This window comes from Euleptes europaea, chromosome 1 (assembly GCF_029931775.1).
Source record: "Euleptes europaea isolate rEulEur1 chromosome 1, rEulEur1.hap1, whole genome shotgun sequence".
NCBI lineage: Eukaryota > Metazoa > Chordata > Lepidosauria > Squamata > Sphaerodactylidae > Euleptes > Euleptes europaea.
In genome coordinates, this window is record NC_079312.1 from 183,199,811 (window position 1) to 183,225,818 (window position 26,008).

General features: G+C 54.1%; 2 protein-coding genes across 2 annotated transcripts; one reads left to right on the plus strand and one right to left on the minus strand.

Annotated features, from left to right (window-relative positions):
- The first annotated feature begins 11,022 nt into the window (after positions 1–11,022).
- Positions 11,023–15,946, plus strand: RAB3D (RAB3D, member RAS oncogene family). Its single transcript, XM_056852651.1, has 4 exons — positions 11,023–11,262; positions 13,725–13,843; positions 14,813–14,937; positions 15,756–15,946. The coding sequence occupies exons 1-4, from the start codon at positions 11,035–11,037 to the stop codon at positions 15,944–15,946; spliced, it is 663 nt and encodes a 220-aa protein (XP_056708629.1). The 5' UTR covers positions 11,023–11,034.
- A 3,392-nt stretch (positions 15,947–19,338) lies between these two features.
- TSPAN16 (tetraspanin 16) lies at positions 19,339–26,008 on the minus strand. Its single transcript, XM_056850741.1, has 7 exons — positions 25,952–26,008; positions 25,156–25,362; positions 23,757–23,831; positions 22,783–22,890; positions 21,782–21,916; positions 21,114–21,197; positions 19,339–19,395 (listed from the first exon to the last, which is right to left on the minus strand). Exons 1-7 carry the CDS (start codon positions 26,006–26,008, stop codon positions 19,339–19,341), a joined length of 723 nt encoding a protein of 240 aa, XP_056706719.1.

Here is a 26,008-nt window from a genome sequence, read left to right on the forward strand (position 1 = left end):
GAGAATGGTCTGCTTTGCTTCTGGCAAATGCCCAGGGTCACTCTTTGGCAGGCCTCCTGAATGTGGAACCGCCAGAGTCCGAGAGCAGCTCTAGAGAAGATGTGCGAAGCTCTCTCAGGAGGGGTGGTTGTAGTGACCATGGGGGATGGGGGCAGCGTCTTTGGGGTGTGGGGCCAGAGCCGCTTCTGGCTGGGGACATTCCTAGCTTCTGCCTGTTGTGATGAGCCTGCCAGGGCTTTTTCTTTACCACAGCACTTGGATTTCTCTTGCCACAGAGTTTTGCGATAACTCGTAGGTCCCAACCCTAATCTTAAAGCTGAGTTTTATATATGAGAGTATGACAAAGAGCTGCAGAGAGGGACAACTTTCTAAGGTTTCTGAGAAGTTTGACCTCTTGTTGGCAGACCTTTTATCTTTAATTGGCAGACCTTTTATCTTTAATTGGCAGACCTTTTATCTTTAATTGGCAGACATCTAAATTCTTCAATTCAGTTTAAAGTTGACAAACGGCAAGAGAGAAAAAGCCATGTTTATACACAAATATTGGCCAAATAGCCGTTCTGTTTCCAGACTTCTCTGCAACTTTTTTTCACTTTTGCCAGACCCTTTGAGGCAGGCCGTGACTTACTCGAGGCCCACATAGCAAGTTGGTGGCGGAGGTGGGACTTGAATCCAGCTCCGAGTTCTAGTCCACTGGGCCCCACTCAGTTTAGCCGCTCTCTGGTGTCCTTTGCTGGCTGGACAGAAGATTCTGCTGTCTTGTATCTTTGGCTTGCTTCCTGGGTGTGTGTGTGTACATTCCAACACACACACCCCTCTCCTCAATGGACAGGCTCCATTCTGCAGCTGTAGAGGTCCTCTTTCTATACCAAAGGATCAGCAATAAATGCTAAAGTTCTCCAAAAATGCTAAAGCGGAGTCTGCACTTTTCTTCCTAGTAAGGCTTGCTCAGCGGGTAATGGAAGGGAGGGGCTCGCTGAGCCTTTGAAGCTGCGGGCTGCCCACTCCCCACACTAGCTTAGAAGGAGATTTCCCCGCAAGCCTGCCAATTCCCCTGGGTTAGCAGAGCCTTGACTGCAGCCCAGGTGTGTGGATTTGCCTGTCTGAATGAGAGAGTCACATCCCTGCCCTTGACCAAGGGGCGGGCACGTGAGCAGCCGTGGGGGGGGGGGTCTTGTTTGGGTGGCCTGGAAGGGTGCCTGAGGTACAAACTGCCTACGTTCTTACTTCAGAATGCCTCTTGTGTGTGAGGGGGAAGGGGGGCAAAGGTACAACTCTGAGAGAGACGTATTTTCAAGAGAAACTCCTGGAGGATGGGGGGGGGGGGCCACCAGCCTTCTGTTCTGGATTGGCAAAAGATCACTTAACCAGGCAGAGTTAAGCTGAGACAGATGACGGGTACCCCCACTTTTTTCCTCCAGGTCAGGTCATGGTCACACAAGCCAGATGGATCCTCATCTTCCCCTGGCAGCACAGATGAGAACAGAGTCTTGTTCTTAACCCCTCCGGCCTGGCATGACACCGGGGCAAAGCAAATGGGGGCTGTTGTACCGGCTTCTTTCAGGACGGGACAGAGGTTGAACCCCCAGCAAGCGCTGATGCTGCCAGCTCTCTCTGACAAATCTGCCTCATCAAACATCCTGTGCCACTCACAAGCCGCTAAGATCTGACCCCCCCAGACATCCTGCCAGGCCCAAATTCCCTACAAAGACAGTCTCCAGGCTAAAATGTAGCTGTGACAGGGCAGATGTTGTCTGAAGGAGAAGAGTTGGTTTTGATATGCCGACTTCCTCCACCACTTAAGGGAGACTCAAACTGGCTTACAATCACCTTCCCTTCCCCACAACAGACACCCTGTGAAGTAGGTGGGGCTGAGAGAGTGCTACTAGCCCAAGGTCACCCAGCTGGCTTCGTGTGGAGGAGTGGGGAATCCAACCCGGTTCTCCAGAGTCCACTGCTCCGAACCGCCACTCTCAACCTCCACACCCCGCTGGCTCTGTGGCCAAGGCTGGGCCTGGGGGCCAGGTGGCCTGTCTCTCTCCCCTCTCCCCATGGGCAGGGCCTGCAATGCCAGGGTGGGTGGGGCAGAGAGGCAGGCAGCCAGCGTCACCCCCTGGGGGGGCGTCCAAATGCCCGCTGAAGGGGCATGCGCTCTCTGGGTGGGCTGAGGGTTCTGTCGCCTCCAAGGGTCTGACCCCAGCTGGGGTGGGTCCAGCTCAAGTCAAAGGGGCCCGTGCTGGGCCGAGGCTGCCGGAGGGCTGGTCTGCCCCCGTGCCCCCCCACCACCCCCTGCGCAAGGCAGGCCCGGGGGGAGACGGTGCCCTCCTGGCAAGGCCCCTGCGAAGCTTTCCGGCCGCTTCTCTGCTTTGGGGGGCTGCAGGGCGCCGCCTGGTCGGCGGAGGGCCTTTGGGCCTCCGCCGCCGCGCGGGGTGGGCCGCAGGCTCTTGGGGGGCTGCGGCTGGCCCCAGGCTGGGGGTCTGGCTGCCCCCTTGGGAGCCTTTGCGAGCGAGGGGAGGGTGCACAGGTTCGTGGAGGAGAGGAGAGGGCTGGCGTCGTGCAAAGGAAGACGAGCCGCCACGCAGGCCGATGAGATCCACGCCTTGGCAAGGCCGGCCGGCCGGCCCTCTGGCCTGGGGGGCTTCCCGGGAGGCCCCTGGCGGGCCGCTGCGGGGACAGACGGCTGGACGTGCTGGGCCTCCTGGGCCGGATCGGGCCTTGGCTGCTGTTCTCTTCCTGTAGCCAAGCGCCGTCTCGTCCGAGGGCGCCGTGGCCCCGCGGGCAGGGGTCCGGCTGCTTCGGGGCCTTGGGGCCTCCCTACGGCTGCCAACTTGCAGGAGAGGCCTGGCCCCTCCCGGAATGCCGACGGCTCTCCAGCGCCCGCAGGTCCAGCCTCCTGGGGGGAAGAGCCGCTTCCGCGGGCGGCCTCTCCGGGGAAGGGGGGGGGCATTTCGTGGCCGAGAGGTGCCCCCGCACCCCCCTGCCTCCCGGCCCGGCTCGACGGCGCCCTCTGCCGCTGACCCGGCCCGACGGGGCGGGGGCGGCGCGGGCGGTGCCTGCCAGCTGGCCGGCCCGCCGGCCGGGAGAGCGAGCGCAGGAGGCGTCTGCGCCGCCCTCGCCCCGCCCGCTGCCCCGTCGTCGGATGATGCGGACGGCATCCTGCTGAGGTGTGCGGCGCGGCGCCAGCCCTTCTTCCCCCCCCTCCCCTCCCCTCCCGCCCCCTCCGGGCCGGCGGGAGCTGCAGACGAGCGGCCGGCCGGCGGGCGGGCGGGCCAGGTGAGGCGGGCTGCTGGGGGGCGGCTGCGGTGGGTCGGGGAGGGCAGCTGGCTGCGCGGGCCGGGCTCTCCAGGCGGGGCTGCCTGCGGGGGGGGCGGCGGGCGCGGGCGGGCTGGCTGGCTCCTCCGGCCCGCTGCCGCAGCCCTCCCCGGGGCCGTGGGGGGGGGGGCGGGGGGCGGCGCGGCGCTTGCTGCCTGCCTGCCCGGCCGGCGCGAGCGCAGACGTGGCGTTGGGCGAAGCCGGCGGCCTGGGCGGAGCGCGGCCCGGCAGATGCCGAGGCGGCCGGCGCTGGCGCGGGGGAAGGAGCCGCACGAGCAGCCCCGCCGAGCGGAGGGAGGGAAGGAAGGAGGGCGGGGGGCTCTCGGCCGGGCCGCCCCGCCCGCGAGGGGGTGCCCGGGCCAGCCTCCTGGAAGACCCGCCGCTCTTGGCTCCAAACGGGGCTCGGGGCCAAGTCTAAGGAAGCCCCCCCTGACTTTCCACGGGGGGACCTTCCCAACAGCCCTGCGCGGTAGGTTGGGCCGAGGGAGAGATCCGCTGGCCCAGGGCCCCCCGGGCAGCTTCCTGCCAGAGTGGGTCTTGGCACCCGCGTGTCCCCCACTCCAGCCCCAAGCACAAATCCCTGCCGGCCCGCTGGCTTTTGGGGGGTTGGATTATTTTGAGTTTTCTGGTTGAATGGTGGCCGGCAAGTCACAGCTGGCTCTGTAAGGCCAGAGGCGTTCAGAGGTGGTTCTGCCCCTGCCTGCCTGCCTGCCTCCACACAGGGGGAGAGAGTGCTGAGAGAACCGGGACCGGCCCCCGGTCACCCAGCAGGCTGCACGTGGAGGAGTGGGGGAATCGAACCCGGTTCTCCAGGTTAGAGTCCGGCGCTCCTAACCACTACACCGTGCTGGTTCTCACCGCAGGCATAGCGGCTGCCTGAAACCTGGCAGTTTGGACTAACGAGCGGTTAGCCAACAACACCCCCGTGAGCCCCTGAAACCACTTTTCTCAGAGACGATCTTAAGCCATGTGGACCTATGAGAGTCTCGCCTCGGGAGAGCCCGAGAGCCCCTTGCTGCTCAGGCGGGACCCGGTGAGCAGCCCAAACGCTTGCGACCGAGCCCTGGCTTCAAGGGAAGGCTGGCCCGGATCCAAATGGAGAGCCGCGCCGGCTATACGACGAGGAACGTTTAGCAATCTTTGCAGAAAGAATGAAAGACGATGGTCGATATTTTCATTTACCAAAACAATCCTTAAAGCTGCTCCACAAAGAATAATAGGGACAGCTTTTAAGTTAAAGACTTGAACATCACCTGGAACGCAGCTCCCACCTCCGTTTCAGAAAAATATTAATATGCTGCCAGCACAGGTTTTTGCCAGCGTGGTGGTGTAGTTAAGAGCGGTGGTTTGGAGCGTTGGACTCTGATCTGGAGAACCAGGTTTGATTCCCCACTCTGCCACATGAGGGGCAGAGGCTAATCTGGTGAACCGGGTTGGTTTCCCCACTCCTACACATGAAGCCAGCTGGGTGACTTTGGGCTAGTCACAGTTCTCCTAGAGCTCTCTCAGCCTCACCTACCTCACAGGGTGTCTGTTGTGGAGAGGCGAAGGGAAGGTGATTGGAAGCCAGTTTGAGCCTCCCTTAAGTGCTAGAGAAAGTTGGCATATAAAAACACCAACTCTTCTGCTGCTGCTGCTGCTTTTTTCCTTATCAGTGACTGATGTGGTCCCCGTTTTAGATCAGATGAAAAAAGAATACCCAAATATGAACATTTCTTTGCTTGTTGGATTTCTTCACCATTCAGAGTCAAATGAACACTGAAGGATTTTCTTTCTGGATACTACTACCACTTCAGTTTTTTGGTAGTTTATTTCCAGGCCTTCCTTTTACATCAGCTTTGACAGGCCAGATTCTGCTGGTTCAACGGTGGCCAATAACGTTTTCCTCTCTCCCACCCCTCTGCCCCCTTCAAAACCTGCAAATAACCTCTACGGCCTGGTCTGTGTCCTTTGGCTGGAGTCGTCCACCAAGGTCCTCCCGGCACCCCCCAACCCATCTGGGTTCCCAGCTCCCTTTTAAACCATGTGCTTTTCAAGACTACACCACTTCCCCAAGAAAGCGACAGGTTCGATGCCCAGCCGGGGACTGTGGGAGAGTCACCCTTTGCTTCCCCCTGCATTTCTAGGCACATCTGGAAGGCTTCCTGGCTGGGTGATGTAACATGCCAATGGCCAGTCAATTCTCCCCCCCCCCCATCCACCCCATAAAAACGCAGCCACTTAGGAGACATAAGAATGTTTGTGAGCAAAAAAATCTCTCAGATGCTTTGTGTGGCATGCGCAAATGTCATTAATGTGGGCTAGAATGGGTGAGGGGAATCTAACGCAGGCTTTGCACGTGCTGGTCAAGTAAAAGCGGATTTAATCACGGCCTGTGAAAACCTCCCCCGTTGAGTGTTGCTGGGGTTTCAGGCCTTGGCGTTCCTTGTTGCCTCTCCGTGGGGGCTGGGTGCAGTCAGGGAAGCGGCAAAGCAAAAAAGATGTTCCCGGAGCCAAGCTCTTCTTGGCTGCCAGGGAAGGACGGTCCTCGATCTGGCTGCCACTCAGCTCTGGGATTCTGTCCTGTCCTGCAGCATTTTTGCAAAAGATGACTTTTAAGCGACCATCCTGAAGGTCTCTCAATGTGGGGCAATTGTGAAAAGACCCTTTTGTGCTCCTGAATGGAATGTGAGTAAAGGATGGCGAAATGAAAGCGTGAGTAGTGGGGAGGGGGGGAATTGTTGATTCTAAACATGGTCAGTCAGTGTAGGACCAGGGATTGATGTGGCCCTTGTTTAAAATCTCACCTTTCTGGGATGCTCAAGGCAGTCCCGTTTTTTAAAAAGTTTGAAAAATACATCAAAAATATGCTGAAATCCGGTGTACAAAACAGTTCTAGGGGAAGGTGTGTTGGTTGGATCTGAACTCACATTGCTGATTGCGCCGCATGAGCCTCAAGAGTTAGAGGTTTTGGCTTCCAAAATGTGTCTCTGGGTGGCTACCTGCCACAAAGTATAGTTGGAACTGACTTCTGGTTTCGGCCTTCTTGACCCCAGGATTGCCCCAAATGGTGCCTGGTCTTATTGTCTTGTTCCCCCCCACACACACACACACACACACACTACCGGCTATCATGAGACGGGAGGAAGCGGAGAAGCCCCCGCCTGAGTTCCCTCCTCCCAAACATTCTATTGCTGAGCTACTTGGTCAGCCCGACAAGAAGTTTGGGGGCTGCTCTGCAGGCGAATTGCGGCTGTCCCTGCGCCCACCCTCTTGGGCTGCTGTTGTCATTCATGTCCTTGCAGCGTTCCTCCCTTCTTCTCTTCAAGATTAAGAAAGAGAGCTGAGGGCGTCCTCCTGTAGCCAACCCATTTCCACAAGCAGAACAATTGTGTTCCAGCCTGGATCGGAAAAATCAAGGGTCCAGGCTGTTTTGTAGGGTGTGGAAGGGTCCCCAGGGTATCCTCCCCAAGCAACTCTGGTAAATTCACACCTGAGCCAAGATTCATTCCCCACCCCCACCGGTAGGCTTGAAAGCCAATCTCATGGATGAAACCGGCATTGTATCCATCCTGGCAGTTCTAGCACAGCAGCCGTGTTGGGTTTCAAGATGGCTGGATGGAATTTTAGTAGCACAGTGTTGATGGAGACAGATGCAATATTGGGTTAGGGGCTGCTGGGGGGGGTGGCACTTCCCCAGGCCTCAACATTCCTGGTCCCACACCTCTGCTACCTGTGCCACCCTGCCTCCTCTGCCTGTGCACACCAAGGCTTGCCCCTGTGCGCAGGGGCACATTCACCCTTCCCCTGCAGTGCCTGTGATTGCAAGAAAAGTCCCTTCTGCTGGCTGCCAGTATTTAAGAAGCCCCCCACAAAAAAAAAATGCTCCCCACCCTCCTCTCAGATGAAGGGAGCAGAACAGAACATTGCTGGGAAGAAAGGGAAAGGGTCCCAGCAGAGAGAGCTGAATCAGTCTGCTGTGCTCATAGAAGTGCTTTTTGGATGATTCCTCTCCACCGTGGGTTCTTCTTTGGCTGGGGCCAGCTCCACAGGGAGATCCGGCCTGGTGGTTCATCCGGGTCTAGTTCCCTGCTACAGGCTGAAGGGCGTGTCTTGCTCTGGTCCCCTGGGCAGGTTGGCCGTGGTCCTGAACCAGCCCGACGGCTCCTGAGAGGTCTTGCTGGCGGCTACAGGCAACTCCAGGGCCCAGTTCAGCTGAGTGGTCTGGATCTGGCTGGCTGTGCAGGATTTGCGCCCCCCCCCCCCCAAGCCGACTTACTCATCTGTGTCCCCTGCAAGGGGGAAGCAGCTGCCCTCGGCCACCTGCCTTGAGCAAACACAGTCTTTCTTTCTCTGGCAGCTCTTCAGCGGAGTGGGGCCAGGACCTCTCTCTGTTGACTCCTGGGTGGTGCTGAGAGCTGAGTCATTATGGGCTTGGAAGCTGCTCGGCTGCTGCAGGAAGAGAGGAGCGGCGGCAGCAGAGCCAAGTTGTCCTTCTGCACTGATTTCGCCCCTCTCACCGAACTGGACTTTGGATAAACATGTTCGTGGAGGAGAGGGTTATCCATAGCTACTAGTCAAAATGGGTACTAGTCATGATGCAGACCTATTCTTTCCAGGATCAGAGGACCATACATATTCTATTAGGTGCTGTGGAATGCAGGCAGGATAATGCTGCTGCAGTCGTCTTGCTTGTGGGCTTCATAGAGGCACCTGGTTGGCCCCTATGTGGACAGACTGCTGGACTTGATGGGCCTGGGTCTGATCCAGCAGGGCTTTCCTTATGTTCTTATGTTCATACGTGTTCTCTTCAGGATCAGAGAAGCATGCCTATTATGTTAGGTGCTGTGGAGCACAGGCAGGATAATGCTGCCGCAGTCGTCTTGTTTGTGGGCTTCCTAGAGGCAACTGGTTGGCCACTGTGTGAACATTGATATGAACCACCAGAAACAGCATCATTTGTTGGATTCTGCTGTAGAGCTAACTACCTTAGCTCTTATTTTTCTTGCTGCCAGAGCAAACAGTGATGTTCTATGAGAAATATACTCGTTGGAGTCAGGCAGCAAGAATATGATTTTCTCCTTTTCTGAGTGGAGGTTTGTACCCGCTAGTAGCCCATCAAGAAACCTAATCCTGGGCGGTACAGAGAGTGGACAATGAAATAAATAATGGGGTCCTGCACAATTGGGATCTTCTGAAGTTCTTATAACCATGGGAAGAGCTCATGCCAAGCACAGGGTCTGGCAGAGACGGCCTTCCACACTGCTGCACTTCCAGAAGGGATCTAGAAGTAAATCCCCCATTATAGGGAGAAATCAAGAATATTGTTCTCGAACAGTAAATTTTAATTCATTCAGTTGTAGTTGCAGGAAAAAAAACAATAACAAGGACTTGGTGGAGAAATCCAGAATAGAACCTGTTGACGTCTCAGGACTTGAGAGTCTGTCCTGGGCTGTGTCAAGGTTGGAGAACAGGAAAGGCAGCTTTTGGTGAGTGGCTGTTTGCCACAGGGAACCAAACCGGTCAGGCGAGCTGGGAGACTGAAATCTCCAGGAGAAAAGCGCGCGCATGTGGGCCACTACTGGTTTCTGCCCTTAGTTGGGTTTTTTTCTGCTGCCTCTCCAGGAACCTGCCTAAGGCAAATAAAAACAAAACATTAAAATATGGTAATTAAAACCCAGCATAAAAACCCAGCCCAGCATAAAAACATAGACTATAAGACCGTTACTTGCTGGGGTGCTACTGGAAGGGGGGTCCCAACCTAAATGATAACTTTGGGTGGAAGCCTTTCGAAACATTGCTAGTTTTATTTGTTTAGTTAGTATATTTTTATCGTGCTTTTCTCCCTGATGGGGACCCAAACCATATTTATTTTAAAACAAATTTACATAAAACACGCTGTGAAAAGACAAACAGAAGGCGAAAAGTAGACAAGACCTCCTGGGGTTGGTGTCCTCTAGGTTGACCCATCTGGACAAGACTGTGGTCTGGGATCTGTGGGCCGAGAGCCCTTCGGCTCCCCAGCCCACGCCCAAGCCATTCATCTCTGAGGCCCAGGTGTTTCAAGCTGGCGGCCATCTTCCCACAATCCCCCCTCTTTTTAATTGGGTGGGACCAGTGGAAGGACATGGAGGTGGTTGCAGGAGGGTGTAGCCATGTTGGTCTGTGGTAGAAGAGCTATATTATCTGACGAGGGGAGCGTGGACTCTCGAAAGCTGGTAGGTCTCTCAAGTGCTACTGGACTCGAATGGAGTAAAAGGGCGCAGTGTCACGCGTATACAGGTTCTCCTCCTGAGAAACCATCGTGTGAATGGAATTGGACCCATTTCTCTGTTGAGTGAGCAGACGGGCTCTCACACTGAGGAAGTCCCTCTGGGGAGGGGGCTCATGCTTACAAACCCATAGGAGTCTGGCGAGTGAGACATGGGGGAGATCTCTGTGGGCAGTTCATGCAGACGGGGGGGGGGAGTTTTGCTCATGCACCTCAGTTCCTAATCCAGACCGTAGCCTGAGGGGGGGGGGGGGAAATACCAGCAACTCTGTTCTCCCTCTGAAATGATGCCCGAGCTCAGTTCTCCTTATCTCCCAAATATCCTGGGCAGAGACATGGGCGTCAGGTTGGCGTGGAGCTCCCACTAGGTGGATTTTCAAAGTCAAACAAAAGTGTTTGCTAACTAGGACGTGTCAGGATGTGTCATTCTTCGTTGGAGAAGAAAGAGTTGACACGGAAGGAGAAACCACTGGCGGCCCAACAAGGAATTCTGCCTGTCTAGTCAGTAGAAGGTCTATATTTTGGACCATCAAAGAGAACCCTGTGGGGTGGTTTATTGTGAAGTGGATCAAACCCATGTTGCCATGCTAAATCTGTTAAATATACAGGGCCAGTGAAATAATGCCTTCCTTGGGGCCAGTTCTCAGTGTGGTGTGTGGTCCAGCATCCAGTGAGCTTTGCAGAAAATGAAGAGGCTTGATTCTGCCTCAGCTCTTCCAATGGCTCTGTGCCACTTGGGCGTACCAGGATACCTTCTCTGGGGAAACGGGCCCTGCAGGCACCCTGTTCCACTGTTGGCGATGTGGAATGTTCTCAACTGGCCCCGGCCTCAGTGAGGTCACCTGTCTGGACTTATTCCACAGACACCCTCAGCCCATACTGGGGTCCTCTTTGCCGCTACCAGCAGGTTGGGACTTAGAGGTGTACATGTCTGGTAACTTGCAACCCAGATTCTCTGTTTCTGCTATGATCTTTCTTCAAATTAAGACTTGTCTTTTAAACTTGGAATACCCACCACTGTGGGCTGGGAGCTCTGCCAACTCCTGGGTTTTGGAGGACTAACAACCTAGAAAAGGCGGGGCATGCAAACCGAGAATAATCTTTTGGCCCCTCTGACTTGGTGCTCTGTGCAGAGAAAGGTACCCAAAAGGTAAGGAATCAGCACGAAACCATGGGCTAATATCAATACAAGTGATTTTGTGAACAATATATAGTAAATTTAATACAGACACAAAAATAAACATGGTTTCATGTCCTTACCTTCTGGGTACCTTGTTCTAGTTTTGTTGGGTTAAGGTTTTTCTTCCCCTGGTTTTGTAGCTAGCTCTGTGCAGAGAGAAACCCTGGCCCTGGAACAGGGGCGGGGGGGCTCCCACAGGGTGGCCGCCGCTGGGTGGGAGTTTTGGGAAGCATGGTGGGAGTCTGGGCCTTTGGGATACACCTGCCAATAAGCAACTCTTTCTGCCCCACAGATGGCTTCTGCAAATGATACCCGGCAGGCGCCTAAAGATGCCGCTGACCAGAATTTTGACTACATGTTTAAGCTGCTGATCATCGGCAACAGCAGTGTGGGGAAGACCTCCTTTCTCTTCCGATACGCGGACGACTCTTTCACCTCGGCCTTTGTGAGCACCGTGGGCATCGACTTCAAGGTCAAGACTGTATACAGGAATGAAAAGAGAGTCAAGCTGCAGATCTGGGTAAGAAACGCCGTTCTTGGCAAGGGAGGCGTGGGGAGGGGGGTTGAGGCCGGAACGTTGTGCAGCTTTGAGTGGTCTGGTTGGCAACAGATTAAAGATCTGTGCCCATGCAGTTAAGATTGTGCAACCAAAAAACACTGAATCCTATCGATTGTGTTAAATTTATTTTTAAATAACTTTTTTCAGCCAATGGAAAAAACCCTCTCTGGCCGCTGCCCACCTCACTACTGAAGATGAGAGGAGGGGGCACAGAGAGCAGGGTTTGTGGTGGAAGGTCTTAGCTGGTGGGAGGGGTGGGACAGGGGGAGGTGGTCCTTCAGGGACCCTGCCTGTCCCAAGCAGTGTTTTCCGTCACTCACTCACACCCCTCTTCCTTGAGGAGAGAGGTCACATCCAGGATTTTTTTTTAAAAAATACCTTTATTTAGCTGGCACACAGGTGTGTGTGATGCAGATCTGTGGTCAGTTTAATTGAAAAGCAGAATGAAAAGCCAGCCATGGGTCGGAGCCCTACAAAAGACCACGCTGCAGACCCCAGTGGTGCCTGCTTGAGGGAGACGAGAGCTCCAAGCCTGCAGAGCAGCCACAGAGAGGTGGACTCTGAGGTCTCTCGGGAGCCCCGCGCTGCCTGGCCTCTTGTTTCAGAGCTTTAGCTTGCGTGGGAGGAAAAGCCATCTGCCAGTTTGCCTGATAATCCTGTGTAAACACTAGGTGGAGAGGCTGTTTGGCACGGGGCGGCTGCTGACGTGGTCACCAGAGGTCGCCAAAGGGGCGCATGGCTGGGGACGGGGGGGTGGGGGGGAGGCTGCACGCGGCAGGCTTTCTTCCCCAGGCTGGCCATTCACACACAGCTGGAAAGGGAAGCCAAGGGCACACCCTGGGCTGGTAACTGCACACCTGAGGGCCACACAGGTGATGTTAGCAAGGGATACAGCGGACGCTCCTGCTCTGGGGGAGAACATTAGGTGGATTCTACTCCATCCATTTCAGGTGAGGAATGTGACTCGCAGGGTTTCTGCTCTCCATGCTGCCTCTATGCTAAGCAGGAGCATCACTTGTCTGTGGGAAGAGAGCACACCTGCATGTGGAGGGGCCTTCACAGTCAGCTCGCCAAGACGGTCGCTCAGGTTGAGTCCAGGAGGTTGGGCCTTCAGTGATCTTTCTTCGTTCTTGCTTGGGCCAATGTTGGCTGCTTGGCTTGAAGGGACACTTCCCGTCTTTGGTGCTTGCTGGGAGAGGGGTGCAGAGGTTGTGGTGGAACACAACGAGCCTTTTCTGGTTGCATCGCGAAGAGCCCCAAGCCATACTTTGCTGTGGAGGGTCAGTCTCTTCTCCCTGTGGTGTTGATTGTAGCCGGGTCAACACTGAGCAGAAGTCTCCACTCTGGTCCAAATGTGGGGCTCCGGACCTTGGCTCTTGGTTCCCTCCCCCGCCTTGGGTTTCTAGAGGCCTGCAGAACAAAGCCATGACTCAGCGCTCGGCGGTGCGTCATCACCAACCCCCCTATCCTCCCCCCTCCCTTGTTTCCTCATTAAGTTTTCCACCTCTTTAAATTTTAATGGCAGTCAAATGCCAGCCCTGACCTTTAAGTCCTCTAGGGAGTTTGTCCCTGGAGCCTCCTGTCAGCACAGATGGAGACAGGTGTCAGAGCCTGCTCAGTAAGTCCACTCTGGTGTCCACAGCAGCAGTGAGTTCCAGGGGGCAAAGGTGCACAGGAGAGTGGGGGAGGCTTCTGGTCTCCTGGGCTGCCAGGCTGGGGCGGTGGGTGCCTTCGCTCACCCATATGCTTCCTGGACGGCCGTCCCATTTGAGCCGTAACTGAGTGGGTTGTCACTGTGGATTCCTTCTGTGCACCACAAGGATTGTGATTCTTTGTGGAGTGTTGTGTTTTGTGCTCAGAATGCTCACCATCCTCTGGAGTGTGCACGGCTGCCTGAAGAGTCTGGGTTTCCCAAGCAAAGCTTGGAGTATCTCTCCATCCCACGCCAGTCTGGAAACTGCATGGACAGGCCGGCTGTGTCAGGCAACCAAAGCAGGACTCGAATTGATGCTGAGTGGGGTGGGGGCTGTGATTAGGTAGCCAGTCTTATATGCCCAGGGGAATGCCGATCGATCACCACTTTGGGGTCAAGAAGCAATTTTCCTCCAGGCCAGATTGACCAGGGATCCTGGAGGGGTTTTGTTGCCATCTTTGTTGCATGGTCACTGGGTGTGTGTGTGTGGGAGGGGGAGGTAGTTGTGAATTCCCTGCATTGTGCAGGGGTTGGACTAGATGACCCTGGTGGTCCCTTCCCACTCTACGATTCTATGATTTCTAATTCATAGAATCACGGAGTTGGAAGGGACCACCAGGGTCATCTACGCAGTGCTGTAGGAAGAGGCTGTGCTGGAGACACAGGCCCTGTGAGAGAATCTGCTTGGGTGGGGGGTGCTGACTCTCTCGTGTCCCACGCTTTCCCCCAGGACACCGCCGGCCAGGAGCGATACCGGACCATCACCACCGCCTACTACAGGGGAGCCATGGGTTTCCTTCTGATGTACGACATCTCCAATCAGGAGTCGTTCAGCGCCGTTCAGGACTGGTAAGAGATGCTGCCCAGAGCTGAGGTGGGGATACTGAGGCTCTCTCCAGGACCAGCTGTCCACTTCCCGCTTGTGCTCCCGAGAACACCCTCAGGTGTGCCTCAGTTGCCGCTGCCAGCTCAGATGCCACACTGGCCACTTCCTCTCTTCTCCCTCCTGCCCCGCCCTTTCCTGGGAAATCTCACCCAATTACCTTTGGCTTTAATGCTGCTGCAGTTGGCCCCTGTGTGAACAGACGGCTGGACTTGATGGGCCTTGGTCTGATCCAGCAGGGCCTTTCTGGTGTTCTTATGAGCATGCCTGTTATATTAGGTGCTGTGGAACCCAGGCAGGATAAATGCTGCTGCAGTCGTCTTGCTTGTGGGCTTCCTAGAGGCACCCTGGTTGCCCCCTGTGCGAACAGACTGCTGGACTCAATGGGCCTGGACCTGATCCAGCAGGGCTTTCCTTATGTTCTTTATTGTGCTAAACCTTCATTCTGGTCTGGAGAATGCTAAAGCTGGCTCACTATTTTGTGACGATTGGTTTGTTCCTAATAAAGAGGTACTACACAACTGAGATGTTCCCGTTGGGAAAGTCCCAAGCAGAGCGCTGTGGTGTGATGGTTTGGGGCAGCTTCCCTAAGACAGAGGGCCCACGCTCCTTCGCAACGGGGTGTGTCCGCACAACTGCTCTGCCTGCGCATTTGTTACTTCAACCCTTCTCAGCTGCCATTTCCCTCCCTCCACTAGGGCTATTTGTCTTAAATCCGAAATTTTTAAAGCACTACCTACCGAAGCGGGGGGGGGGGGGAAGATCCCAGCAAAGTGGAGGGAAACCTGGGAAGAGGCAGAGGGCAGGGCAGCATCTGCTGCAGGGAAACTGAGGCAGAGGCTAACATCCATGTGGAGAAAGCAGCCCTATTGCTGGCCTTAATGCAAGATTTGCATCGTCCCCCCCTTTCTGTTTCCTTCTCCGTTCCCCCCCAGGGCAACTCAGATCAAGACGTACTCCTGGGACAATGCTCAGGTGATCCTGGTCGGGAACAAGTGTGATCTGGAGGACGACCGAGTGATTCCCACCGAGGAGGGCAAGCGGCTGGCTGACGAGTTAGGTTTGTCTCGCCTCTCCACGCTGCTCCAGATCAGCTCCTCCTGGACTACTCCCCCCCCCAAATAAATAAATAAATGTTATTTGCGGCTAGTATGCCAGATAAAACAGGAAAAACGGAAACTGACCATACAGAGTAGATGTTTACAACCAAGGCCAACAAAATTAGGAATCGCCCAATTTTACATTTCCACAGATAGAGGAAGTACATCCAGGCGACGTCGCTTCATGGCTACGGCACAGTATTTTGCAACCTGCGTGGTGACGGGGGAGCCGTGTCTCCCAGCAGGAACCTTGTGGTCCAGCCTCCTTCCCTAATCAAAGGGTCAATAATATTGAAGCGGGCTGACTTGTAGAGGGGGCATCTAAAAAATGCATGCTCAGTGGTTTCCAGCTCCCCTGCGTTACACGGGCAAAGTCTCTCCACCCTGGGGATCTTCTTCAGTCTCCCTTCTAATAGGGTAGATGGTAGAGCTGCACATCTGGCCAGCATCTAGGCCCTCCTATGTGAGTTCCTTTCCAGGGAGGGTAAATATGCAGCTGGTGCTAGAATATACCTGGAATGTTGAGGTGCTATAAATGCAGGGGATCTCAAGGGATCTGTTGGACGCTCAGTATCTTTGACTCTTCCATTTATAGTTAGTCTAGCTTGGTCCATACCCATTTGCAAAAGTGCTGACGGAGGAAGTCCCAAACTATTTAGTTTATCCCCTATAGCGATAATCCATATTGACCTAAATGAGTCAAGCCCTCCCCCCAATGTTCCTCTCGCTTCCCAGCCCTCCGTGGTTTTCCTTCATTCTTGTTCTGGTCTCCTTCCAGGGTTTGAGTTCTTCGAGGCCAGCGCCAAGGACAACATCAACGTCAAGCAGGTCTTTGAGCGCCTGGTGGACATCATCTGCGAGAAGATGAACGAGAGCCTGGATGGCAGCCCGGGCTTGGCGGGCGGCAACCACAAGACCCCGGCCCTCAGCGAGGCCCCTCCGGCCCCGTCCAGCGGCTGCTCTTGCTAGCGAGGACTGGGCCTGCCCTCAGGGCGTGGCAGCCCTGCCGTGCCCTCCAGGGAGGGGGGGGCTGAGCGGTCTGACGTGTGGGGGGGGCTGCCAGTTGGCTGTGCTACCCGTTTGCCTCCTCAGCCTCTGCCAGCATGTGCCTGGGGCCCTGTTCTCTCCCCCGTAGCATGATTGGCCTCTTCTGGTAGAGAGCATGATTTCTCGTGCGCGCACGCGCTCTTTGCAACTCAGGAGATTTGGACCCGGCCGCAGAGAGGTCTCCTGACTCCTCCTCCGCCGAGCGCCAGTGTTTACAGTGCCCGCTGCTCTGGCCTGGCGGCTGGGCAGCCCAGCTCAGTGCCTGCAAGGATGTTCTTGTTGCCAACCTCGGCCTTGCGCCAGCTTCTCCACTACTGAACCAATAAATCCAGTGGCCGTTTGGTGACGGACGTCTTCGTTCTCTAAGCCTGTAAGAGGTGGCCGGGCAGGGGCTGCTTCGCTTCAGGGCAGTTTACTTGAGACGGGCACAGAAAATGCCAGTTTCACGCCCACCTGGGAGGCTCACGAGAGTGGAGAGGGAGAGACGGTGGGGCCTGGTCTCCCCCCCCCCCCGCTTCCCAAGCAAGGCGTACCTCTGCTGCTCTTCAGAAGTGGATTCCCCCCCCCCCCGCAGTGAATTCTTTCCCTTCTTTCCAAGGAACGTTTCAGGACTGAGAACTGACCAAATTATAGGCCCAGACTGTTTGCTCACAAGTTGGGTTGGAGGTTTTCTGACCCAACATGCAGCCAGATGACAGCTATAGGGAGCGAATTTCCTGAAGTGCCGCAGGGCCTGATTCAGATTGGGACCATGGCACAGAAGGAGGAGGGGCTTTGGCCTTCCCCTGCCACTGTTTTCCTGACCCGAAACTTCCAGCCCCAATTTGGGGGGGGGGCTAATTACCCCATGTTTCACTGGCCGGTTTTGGGACAGGAAAATGGCACTGAGGGGAGGGTCATTGGCCTCTCTGCCCTGTGCTCTGTGGTCCTGGTCCAAGTCAGACCCTGCAGTACTGGGGAAATAAAGCTCCCCACAGCTGCTGTCTGGCTGGAGGGGATGTGTGTTGTTCAGGACACCCTAACCCTGATCTGACCTGACCCGCCTTGTGAACAAATCTCTCCTTTGGCTTGGGCCATGTTATAATTGGGTGCCTACCTGAATCCATGGCTGGTTGTGAATTGAAATCAAAGCAGTAGAATGAATGGTTTAGAAGGGAACCCCAGAGTCATTTTATCCGGTCCCTTTCTTGGGGCCAGAGGTTACACCATTCCTGAAAAATGGCTGGTCGGTCTGTTTAACAAACTTTTTGCAAAGCCTAACTCTTCCCAACGCCATTTGTCCCGTGCTCAAACAGCCCTGACAATTAGCTTGAATTAAACCAACAGGTCCTCTTGTTCCCCACATTTGTGGTCAGGGAGAAACTTTCCCCGAGGTCAGCCTAGCTAGGGTGCCATGAAGCCCACCTGCTCGCTTCTGTGGCCGAGTCCTCCATGGCAGCGAGTTCTGTGGGCACCCTCACTGGTGGCGAGAGCAGAGTGGACCAGCCCTGGTAGTTGACAGTGGTGCGTCTTTTCCAACCGTGATTCTAGTTGCAGAGTTTTGGTAACAATCAGTTCATAGTAGTGATTTCGGTGAAGGGCGGGTGCCTGTCCAGCAGTTTCAGCCAAAACCGATGTGTTTATTTGTTGCAGTTCCAGGAACAGTTTGGAGCCCCGTGGCTTTAACCAGTCACTTTTCAGTCCCTGGATGGGGGAACCCCTGGCAGCACCACAGGAGACCTTTGGGAAGAAATGCTGCCCTGTTTCAATGCAGTGACATCAAACCGCTGCAGCACAGCTACTACTTCCATATGGTCAGCATTTCTGCCTGCATTCCTGGCAGAGGGTGGCTGGACTCATGAGGCTCCTGGTTCCAGACGTTATCGCTATGACAGGAGAACCCCAGGCACGTAGAATCACAGAGGCGGAAGGGGCCATGGAGGCTGTAAGGTTCCAGCCTCCCCTCAACACGACAAGCAAGAGAGAGAGAGAAAGAGAGAGACCTGGACCTGTTTGATTTTGGGCCAGTAGTTTCCCAATACTCAGGCTTTACTACTCCAGCCTTGAGGTTCGTTTCTGGGCGGGGAAGAGCCACGCACAGAATAGCCTCACTCCCTTTGCTTAAATAATACAACAAAGTTTACTGGTTACAGAGAGAGCAAAAGAAAAGCGAACTCTCACGCCATCACAGGCAATTAAAAAGGAAAATAACAAAACTTAAAGCAACTAGAGAGCTATGCTACTTACAAAGCAGAGCTGGTCCTATTCGTTCTTACTGCCAGTCCCCATAGCAAAAGCCAAAGAACCAGAAAAAAAGCCTCCTCCCCCGGAACAACCCCCTCTTTTTCACTTAACCGCCGACTTTGGCTTCCTGCCTCCTCATTAGTTTCACCTGTTCCCAAAACTATCCCAGCCGTGGTTCCCTGGGGCGTGAATCTCTCAAGGCTGCATTGCTCCTTAACACCAGCCCCTGTTGTTCCAATGGCTTCTTCTAGTCCACCCCCCTCCCCTGCTGAATACAGGATCAACCTGGAGCATCCCTGACGAGGGCTTGCCCGGCCTCTGCTTCAAGGCTGCCAGTGAGGGGGCGGGGAAGCTCACCACCTACCTAGGTAGCCAATTCCACTGCTGAACTACTCTCACTGTAAAAACATTTTTCCTAATATTCAGCCGGTACCTTTCCGCCTGCAATTTAAACCCATTTTTGCAAGTCCTATGATCCTCTGGTGCCAACAGGAACAGCTCCTATACCAAACATGGAGGAGGGCGGCCACAGAAGGGCGCGGCCACTAGTCCACCATTGGTCTTTACATGGCCAAGACTAGACAGTTTGTGGCATGCGTGTTCCAAGAGGCACAGGTGCCGGCCGCTGTGGCATCATCTCTGACTTGGTAGCGTCTTTGCTGTAGTGTCTTTATTAAAATATTTATTACCCCCCCTCCTTTCCCCATGGATCAAGATAGCTGACAAAGTCAAATTTAAAACACGCAAAATACAACATAACCCCCTCCTCCCCTCAAACGCCTGCTGTTTACACCACACAAAATTAATATTATCTATCAGAACGATGTGTTTCTTGTTCAATTATGAAATATTTTTTGTGTAGCTGTTAGTTGTGGGGGTTGCGTTAGGAAGAAGTGGGAAAGTGTGTCCATCTGGGAGGAAGGCAGGCCTATAAACATATTTTAAATTAAAAAGAAAGAAGGACCGCGATCTTCCGGTTGTGCTGATCCAGTAAAAGGCACTGCCCTAATTTCACTATGATCAAGGACAGTTCTCAGCCCTCTTCCTTGGCAGGTGCAAAGGCCGGCCGGCGGAGTCAAAGTTGAGCTGCGTCAAAGGCTGGTACCAATTTGACAATACAGGGTCAAGGAGACAGCCATGGCAGCCAGCTGCAGAACGAGAGGAGAGACAGAACAGTGTTGTTTGATGGGGGACCACCAGGAACTCACAACTCTTTCATCTTCTGTTTTGCTGCCCCCCCCCCATGTCTGTTTAGCACAGAGCCTGGCAAACTGGCTGCCTCCCACGTGAATCACGGGACAAGCCAAAGCCCCGCTTGGGACAGAGATGCTTCAGCTCCATGAATCTTTACATGTGAAAGCTCAGGAGGAATCTGGAAAATTTTTGTGCCGTTTGAGAATCTGAAAAATGTATATGCCTGTTTGGCTCATCTCATTGGAAGAGATGTTTGAAAACATTCACACAGTGGCGGCAAACTGTTGGGATGTTCTGGGGGTGGGGGTGGGCAGAACTCCTTCAACCCCTTCTTTGCCCACATCTCTGCTGCTGTGGTTCCTGACCAAAATGCCCCAGATTGATGCAACATTAGTAATTGCAAGTTTCATCGTTTTCATATTTTATTTGGCAAGCAGCAGAGCAAAGCTTCCAGATCGGAGTGGGGGGAAAGTGCAGAAATCTCACTTGGCTTTCAGATCTGCAAAGAAACCCCCCCCCCATCGTAAACTCTGGAGTCAATCCTGAGCTGCCCCCAAAGCTTTGCAAACCTTCCCCCGCTCAGGGGAGGAGGAAAAGGGGTGAAGACGAGACGTCGTGTCACAGGGTGCTCATAGCAAGCCCGTGAGGTTCATCCCAGCTTTGCAACTGAGCAATGGCTGATCTACATATGAGCAACTTGGTGCCTGCTTCAACCCCCACTCTTGCCCCCCCTTCCTCCTCGCTTTTCATGCGCTGCACCTTTTTCATTTTAAAAGCCTCACTTAAATGTTGACCTTATTAGCTGCTTTATTATCATGTTGCAAAAACAAGGACAAACTGCTTCTTGGGGACACAACTGTGCACACCTGGCTCCTCCTTCCAACTTGTAGAACTTTTTTCAGAGCTTGACTTTGGACAGGAAAAGTACTTTTGGACTGGACACAGAGAGGTACTTCCAGAGTAGCACCATGACACTAAAAACGTCCCCCTTCCCTCTTCATCCTGACAGCCCAGAGGTCAGAGCCTGGAAAACTCTTTCTAGACTCTTAGGGCTCTTAGGGCTCACGCAGCCTTTCCCAGTTCCTCTCCCCGGAAAGTGTCAGCAGGAGCAGCAGCTCTGTTTGCAAGTAAGGTTTGCAACACGGGGGAGCTTGTGCAACGAGGCCTATAAAATAAGGGCTGTCAGAGGAGGTCCTTGAAGTTTTGAATGCTCCTAGAGCCATTTGGAACAGCATTAGATGTAACAGACATAAGTACTACAGTAAAAGGGGACCAAAACGGCCCCGATCAAAGGTTCCAAGAGATTCATGAAACAGTTTCTTCTGATGGTACTAGAAATGGATCAAAGCTAGGGTTGCCAACGTCCAGGTGGTGGCCGGAGATCTCCCACTATTACAACTGATTTTCAGGCGGTAAGAGAGCTGCTCACCTGGAGAAAATGGCTGCTTTGGAAGGCGGAGTCTATGGCAGACCCAATTGAAGTCCCTCCTCTCACCAAACCCCCGTCCTCAGGCTCCACCCCAAAATCTCCAGGTGTTTCCCAACCCGGAGCTGGCACCCCTGAAAGCCCAGCCCAGCTCAGCGCTCTTTCTGAGAAATAAAGGCGTCGTGTTACTAACCGTATGACCTGGGGAAACCAAACAGATGAGGGCATGACCAAGTGAAAGCTCACCTCGAGGACCCCGATCCCGAGAGAGACCCCTCCGACAATCTTCCCCTTGCAGCTCAGGAATGCCTGGAATTTCTGCAGGCAGCCCTAGAAAAAAGGGCACATGGACACCAACCAAGGTTGCAGAGGGGAGTTGAGATATGGGGCTCTTGCCCTCCCCCCCCATACCCTTTCTAGGTTCTCCAGAATCCATCCTAATGTTTGCATGTTCAGTGACTCCACTGCAACAGCATTAGGGTTGCCAACCTCCAGGTAGTACCTAGAGATCTCCTGATATAACGGTTGATCTCCAGACAACCAAGATCAAGTTCCCCTGGAGAAAATGGCTGCTTTGGAGGGTAGAAGAAGAGTTGGTTTTTATATGCCGACTTTCTCTACCACTTAAGGGAGACTCAAACCAGCTTACAATCACCTTCCCTTCCCCTCCCCACAACAGACACCTTGTAAGGTAGGTGGGGCCGAGAGAGCTGTGACTAGCCCAAGGTCACCCTGCTGGCTTCATGTGTAGGAGTGGGGAAACAAACCTGGTTCACCAGATTAGCCTCTGCCGCTCACTTGGAGGAGTGGGGAATCAAACCCAGTTCTCCAGATCAGAGTCCACCACTCCAAACCACTACATCATGCTGGCTCTCTGGTACCAGACTCTGCAGATTAACACAAAACCAAGTTACCGGTTTGCTTTGATCTGTACCATTTTGGGGGCATTCTTCACTGGCTTGACAGCAAAATTTGGGATATTTTTTATGCTCTTGATAGAAGGAACTGTTGTAGAAGTCAGTATAGTTGTGGAATCCACAGCACTGCAGCTAGAAGAGAGATCTGCCTTATTACTGGCACCCATTCTATGTTACCTGTGTAGGTGAGACTGGGCGGCACCTGACAAGGCTGTTGAGTCCACATGGTAATGCTAGAAAAATTCCTCCCTTCTGCAGATGAGTGCTTGAGTTCAACTGATCATCAGCATCTCCAGTGGTACAAGCCTCCTTCATAAATGGCACCCTGCTCTTCCAAGTCAATTCAAAATGGCTAACAATATGCAAAATCAAAATACAATATGCCAACAATAAATCCAAATTAGGCAAGCCAAGAAACAGCCACAATATGAACTTCCACTTAATGGAAGGGGGTGTGCGGATCAGGGCTAGTTCCAGATCTTGGGGGACCTTGGGCAGCTGCCCCTCCACAGGGCATGCTGATGCTGGCCCTGGCGCAGGGGTACGGCCCGAGGGAACCTGCCCACTCCACTGCCAACGGCTCCTGCCTCCTCCAGCTGCCCCTAGCCGTTTGCCCCAGAAGGCCTTCGGTTCACTGTGGCTGTTCTACATGCCACAAACGGGTACGCTGGGTGTTCCTCTGCCCTGGCCAGCGACAGCCTGCCCCTGGATCCCTGCATGGTCAGAGGTGGCTCAGCCCATGATGGCATCTTGTGCCAGAGGCGGCACTGGACCTCCTCCCCCCAGGCCACCTTCAGCCACCCAGAAGGGCTCTGCCTGCCTGGCAGGATCCACCCGCCACTGCAGCTGGGGACTGCTGCCCCCTCCCCCGTGGCAAAACCGCATGCACCAACCGTGCCCGTTTCTGCCCTCACAGCCTGCTGCCGAGAGACCGCTGGGGCTGCCTTTACCTTGCATGGAGTCAGCAGAGGAAAACCTGATTTTGCCACTTCGGTTACCTCTTTCATTGTGGCATCCCAGACGGCTGTCAGGTCCTCTTGTTTTCCGTAGTCCTCTTTTAAAGTCTTCGAGGCCCAGTCCTTCAAGTGGTCAACAAATAAATCTGCCTAGAAGCAGATGAGAAAGTAACTAATTTGTTTCAGGATGCTTTCCCATTACTGGTTCTAATTTTTCAGGGCGAGAGGCAGGTTGACAAAAAGACATTGAAATAGATCAGAAAGGGCAAAGTTAAAATAAGTCCAAGATTCCAAAAGAACGCCAGAGTTAGCATGTAACTATCCCTGTGCCAAATGAGCAAATATGCTAAAACGAATGTACACTTTATGGGAACTAAACCTTTTGCCCCATTCTGCAGGGAGGGACCGCGTGCTTTATTTTTACTCTTGTTTCAGCTTTGAAAATTTAGGTTGCATTCCTTTCCTGGGAACGAGTCCTATTGAATTCAGAAAGCCTTACTTTGGAGTAAGTATTGCCAATTGTTAATGTTTTAAAAGTATGGTTTATATGTATGGCTTGAGCACCATTTGGCTGGGGAGGCACCTCAGAAACTGAATAAACAAAGCCGTGGTGATTCAAATGGGACAACCCCACATTTTTGTTATGAGGTGATTTTACTGGTCAGGTTTGGGAGGAGAACAAAGAGAGATGTCTGAACTGAAATGTTCCAAGCCCATCAGCTAGAATCCTTGCTTCTTGAAAACCATCTCCCGCTCCAGGGGGTCTGCCCAAGTTTATTGTCCCAAATGGTTCCATGCCACACTGCTCAGATCCCCTCCCCTCCTCCCGGCCAAAGGGTTTCCAAATCCTTTCATAAGCCAGGGGGACCTGTGAAGGCAGGAGCACGGCCGTTATGCCACCTTGCCTCACACCCAACTGTGTTGGCATTCCCAGTCAGAGCGCGTCTCATTGCAAAATCTGGATTGCAAAAACTACCAGTTGTGGCTCCAGGGCCCGCGCGGGTGTGTTCACTTACCACAGCAGAGAAAGCCAGGAGCACGGCAGCCCCCACCACCTCTGCTATGAAAAGGATCAGGATGATCACAAAGAACTGGGAACAGAGAGAGAGGGAGGGAGAGAGCAGATTAGATCCGAGTCAAGGAGCACCTTAGAGACCAACACGTTTTTTGGGGGGATAAAAGCTTTTGAGAGTCACAGCTCCCTTCATCAGGTACAAGTAGGAATGGAGATCTCTGAGTCTTTATATCCCATTCAGTAGGTGGGAGGGGTGTTGTAAAGAAGGGACTCAGGATGCAAAGGTACTGTGCACATTGTCATCAGCTTGATTAGAGCAGAGGGGAAATGGTTGGGGGCAGGAAATTAGCATCTGTTGTGAAAGAGTAATTTTATGTCTCTGTTCAACCCTGGTGAGTCCACCAGAGAGAGGGGGGTGGGTCGGCAGTGTGTACACAAGCAGCAATAGCTGGAGATGAAGAAGTCTAGCAGATAGTAACAGCAGGCTGTTTGGAGAAACGGTCCTTGGTGATGGTCTCCCACACTTTTTGACTAAACAGACTGAAAGCAACCGAGTATTGGGGATCTCTGAGCCAATCCTGAAGGTTGGCCAATCCTTAGATCAGTAAAGAATTTGTTCTCGCAGGCCTTTCTTCCCCTGGAGTTACAAGACTCCCCATCTGAAGCAGCCGTCGTGCTCTGCTGTCGTTTGCACTCTGCATTAATGCTCTCTGGGGATACCAGTGGCGGTCACAACACCCTCCCAAGGGGAGGGGGGGTCCCCAGGTATCATTCAAGGACGGAGATCCCCCAATCTCTCCGTGCTCAACAGGATGCAGCTGTCCGATCTCTAGAACCCCCATCTCTCCAGGGGGATGAAGAGGGTCGCCAGGTCCCTCTTCGCAACCGGCAGGAGGTTTTTGGGGCGGATCCTGAGGAGGGCGGGGTTTGGGGAGGGACTTCAATGCCATAGAGTCCAGTTGCCAAAGCGGCCCTTTTCTCCAGGAGAACTGATCTCTATTGGCTGGAGATCAGTTGAAATAGCAGGAGATCTCCAGCTAGTACCTGGAGGTTGGCAACCCTAGGGATGAACCCTTCCAAGAGATGCAGCAGGGTGGAAATCTCAGCGATGGGACATCGGTAAGTTGGGGGAGAGAGAGGAGACAGTCATTCACTACCAGCTCCTTTGGGGTGGCAGATAAATGTGCCTCCCTGCAGGGATGGATCAGAAGAGTATAATGCCACACAGTCGATCTTCCAAAGTAGCCATTTTCTCCAGGGAAACTGATCCCTGATTTCTGAAGACCAATTGTAATTCTGAGACCTCTCTGGCCAACCACCTGGAGGCTGGCAGCACTAAGGTGAGTGGGCCCAGGACATCTTGACCACAGCCCACCCCGGCCCTTCTGGAGACCACCTACCACCAGCAGCAGGCACTTGCTTTCTTTCATGGCTCCCCAGCATCCCATGAAGCCCACCAGGAGCAAGAAGGAGCCGACGGCCATGCACAGGTAGCCCACGTGGACCAGCTGCATCAGTTGTGGCGCCGCCACGTCCAGGATCTTCACAAAGGAGCCGCTGTCCAGCTTCACCCAGATGCCGACGCCCAGCACCGTCAGGCCCCCCAGCTGGGCAGACAAAGGAGAGAACGGAAAGTGGCGTTTCTGTACCACCAGGAAGGCCAAAGGCTTCCGCACGACCTTGGTTTTCAGACAGCCCTCCTCAGGCTCCGTCCCAAAAATCTCCCGCCGGTGGCAAAGAGGGACCTGGCAACCCTAGTGGACGCCCACCTCTTTAAGAAACAAATTAGTGGGAGGGGCACACGTCATTCTCCCAGCCATCCCCACCCCCACATTGGTGTGGCAAAATTTGCAGGCATCCCCTCCCTCCCCCCCCCACCTGGCAAACCGTGGCCCTTCTGCCCCTTGTGCTTCCAGTGTTGCATGGAGAGGAGAGGAGAGGAAAGACCAGGAGAGGGACGATGAGACACAGGTAGGCGCTTGTGGGCACTGAGCGACAGTTGTCCCTTTGCCCCTTTGCCCGTTCCAGCCACGCTGCAGCTGCGGGTAGCAAACGGGCGGCAGAGTTTCCAGTGGAGTGGCTTTCTTGTGCCCCTCTGCCCGGCTCCCCTCTTGGCATCATGGCCCTGTGCAGGGATTTTGGACCACGCAGCCTCCCCCCACCCACTCCACCGTCTCATCCCACTTCTATACTCACAAACATCACCCCGTTGAACACAAACATCGCCGTCTTCAGGAAGGAGAAGCAGCTCAT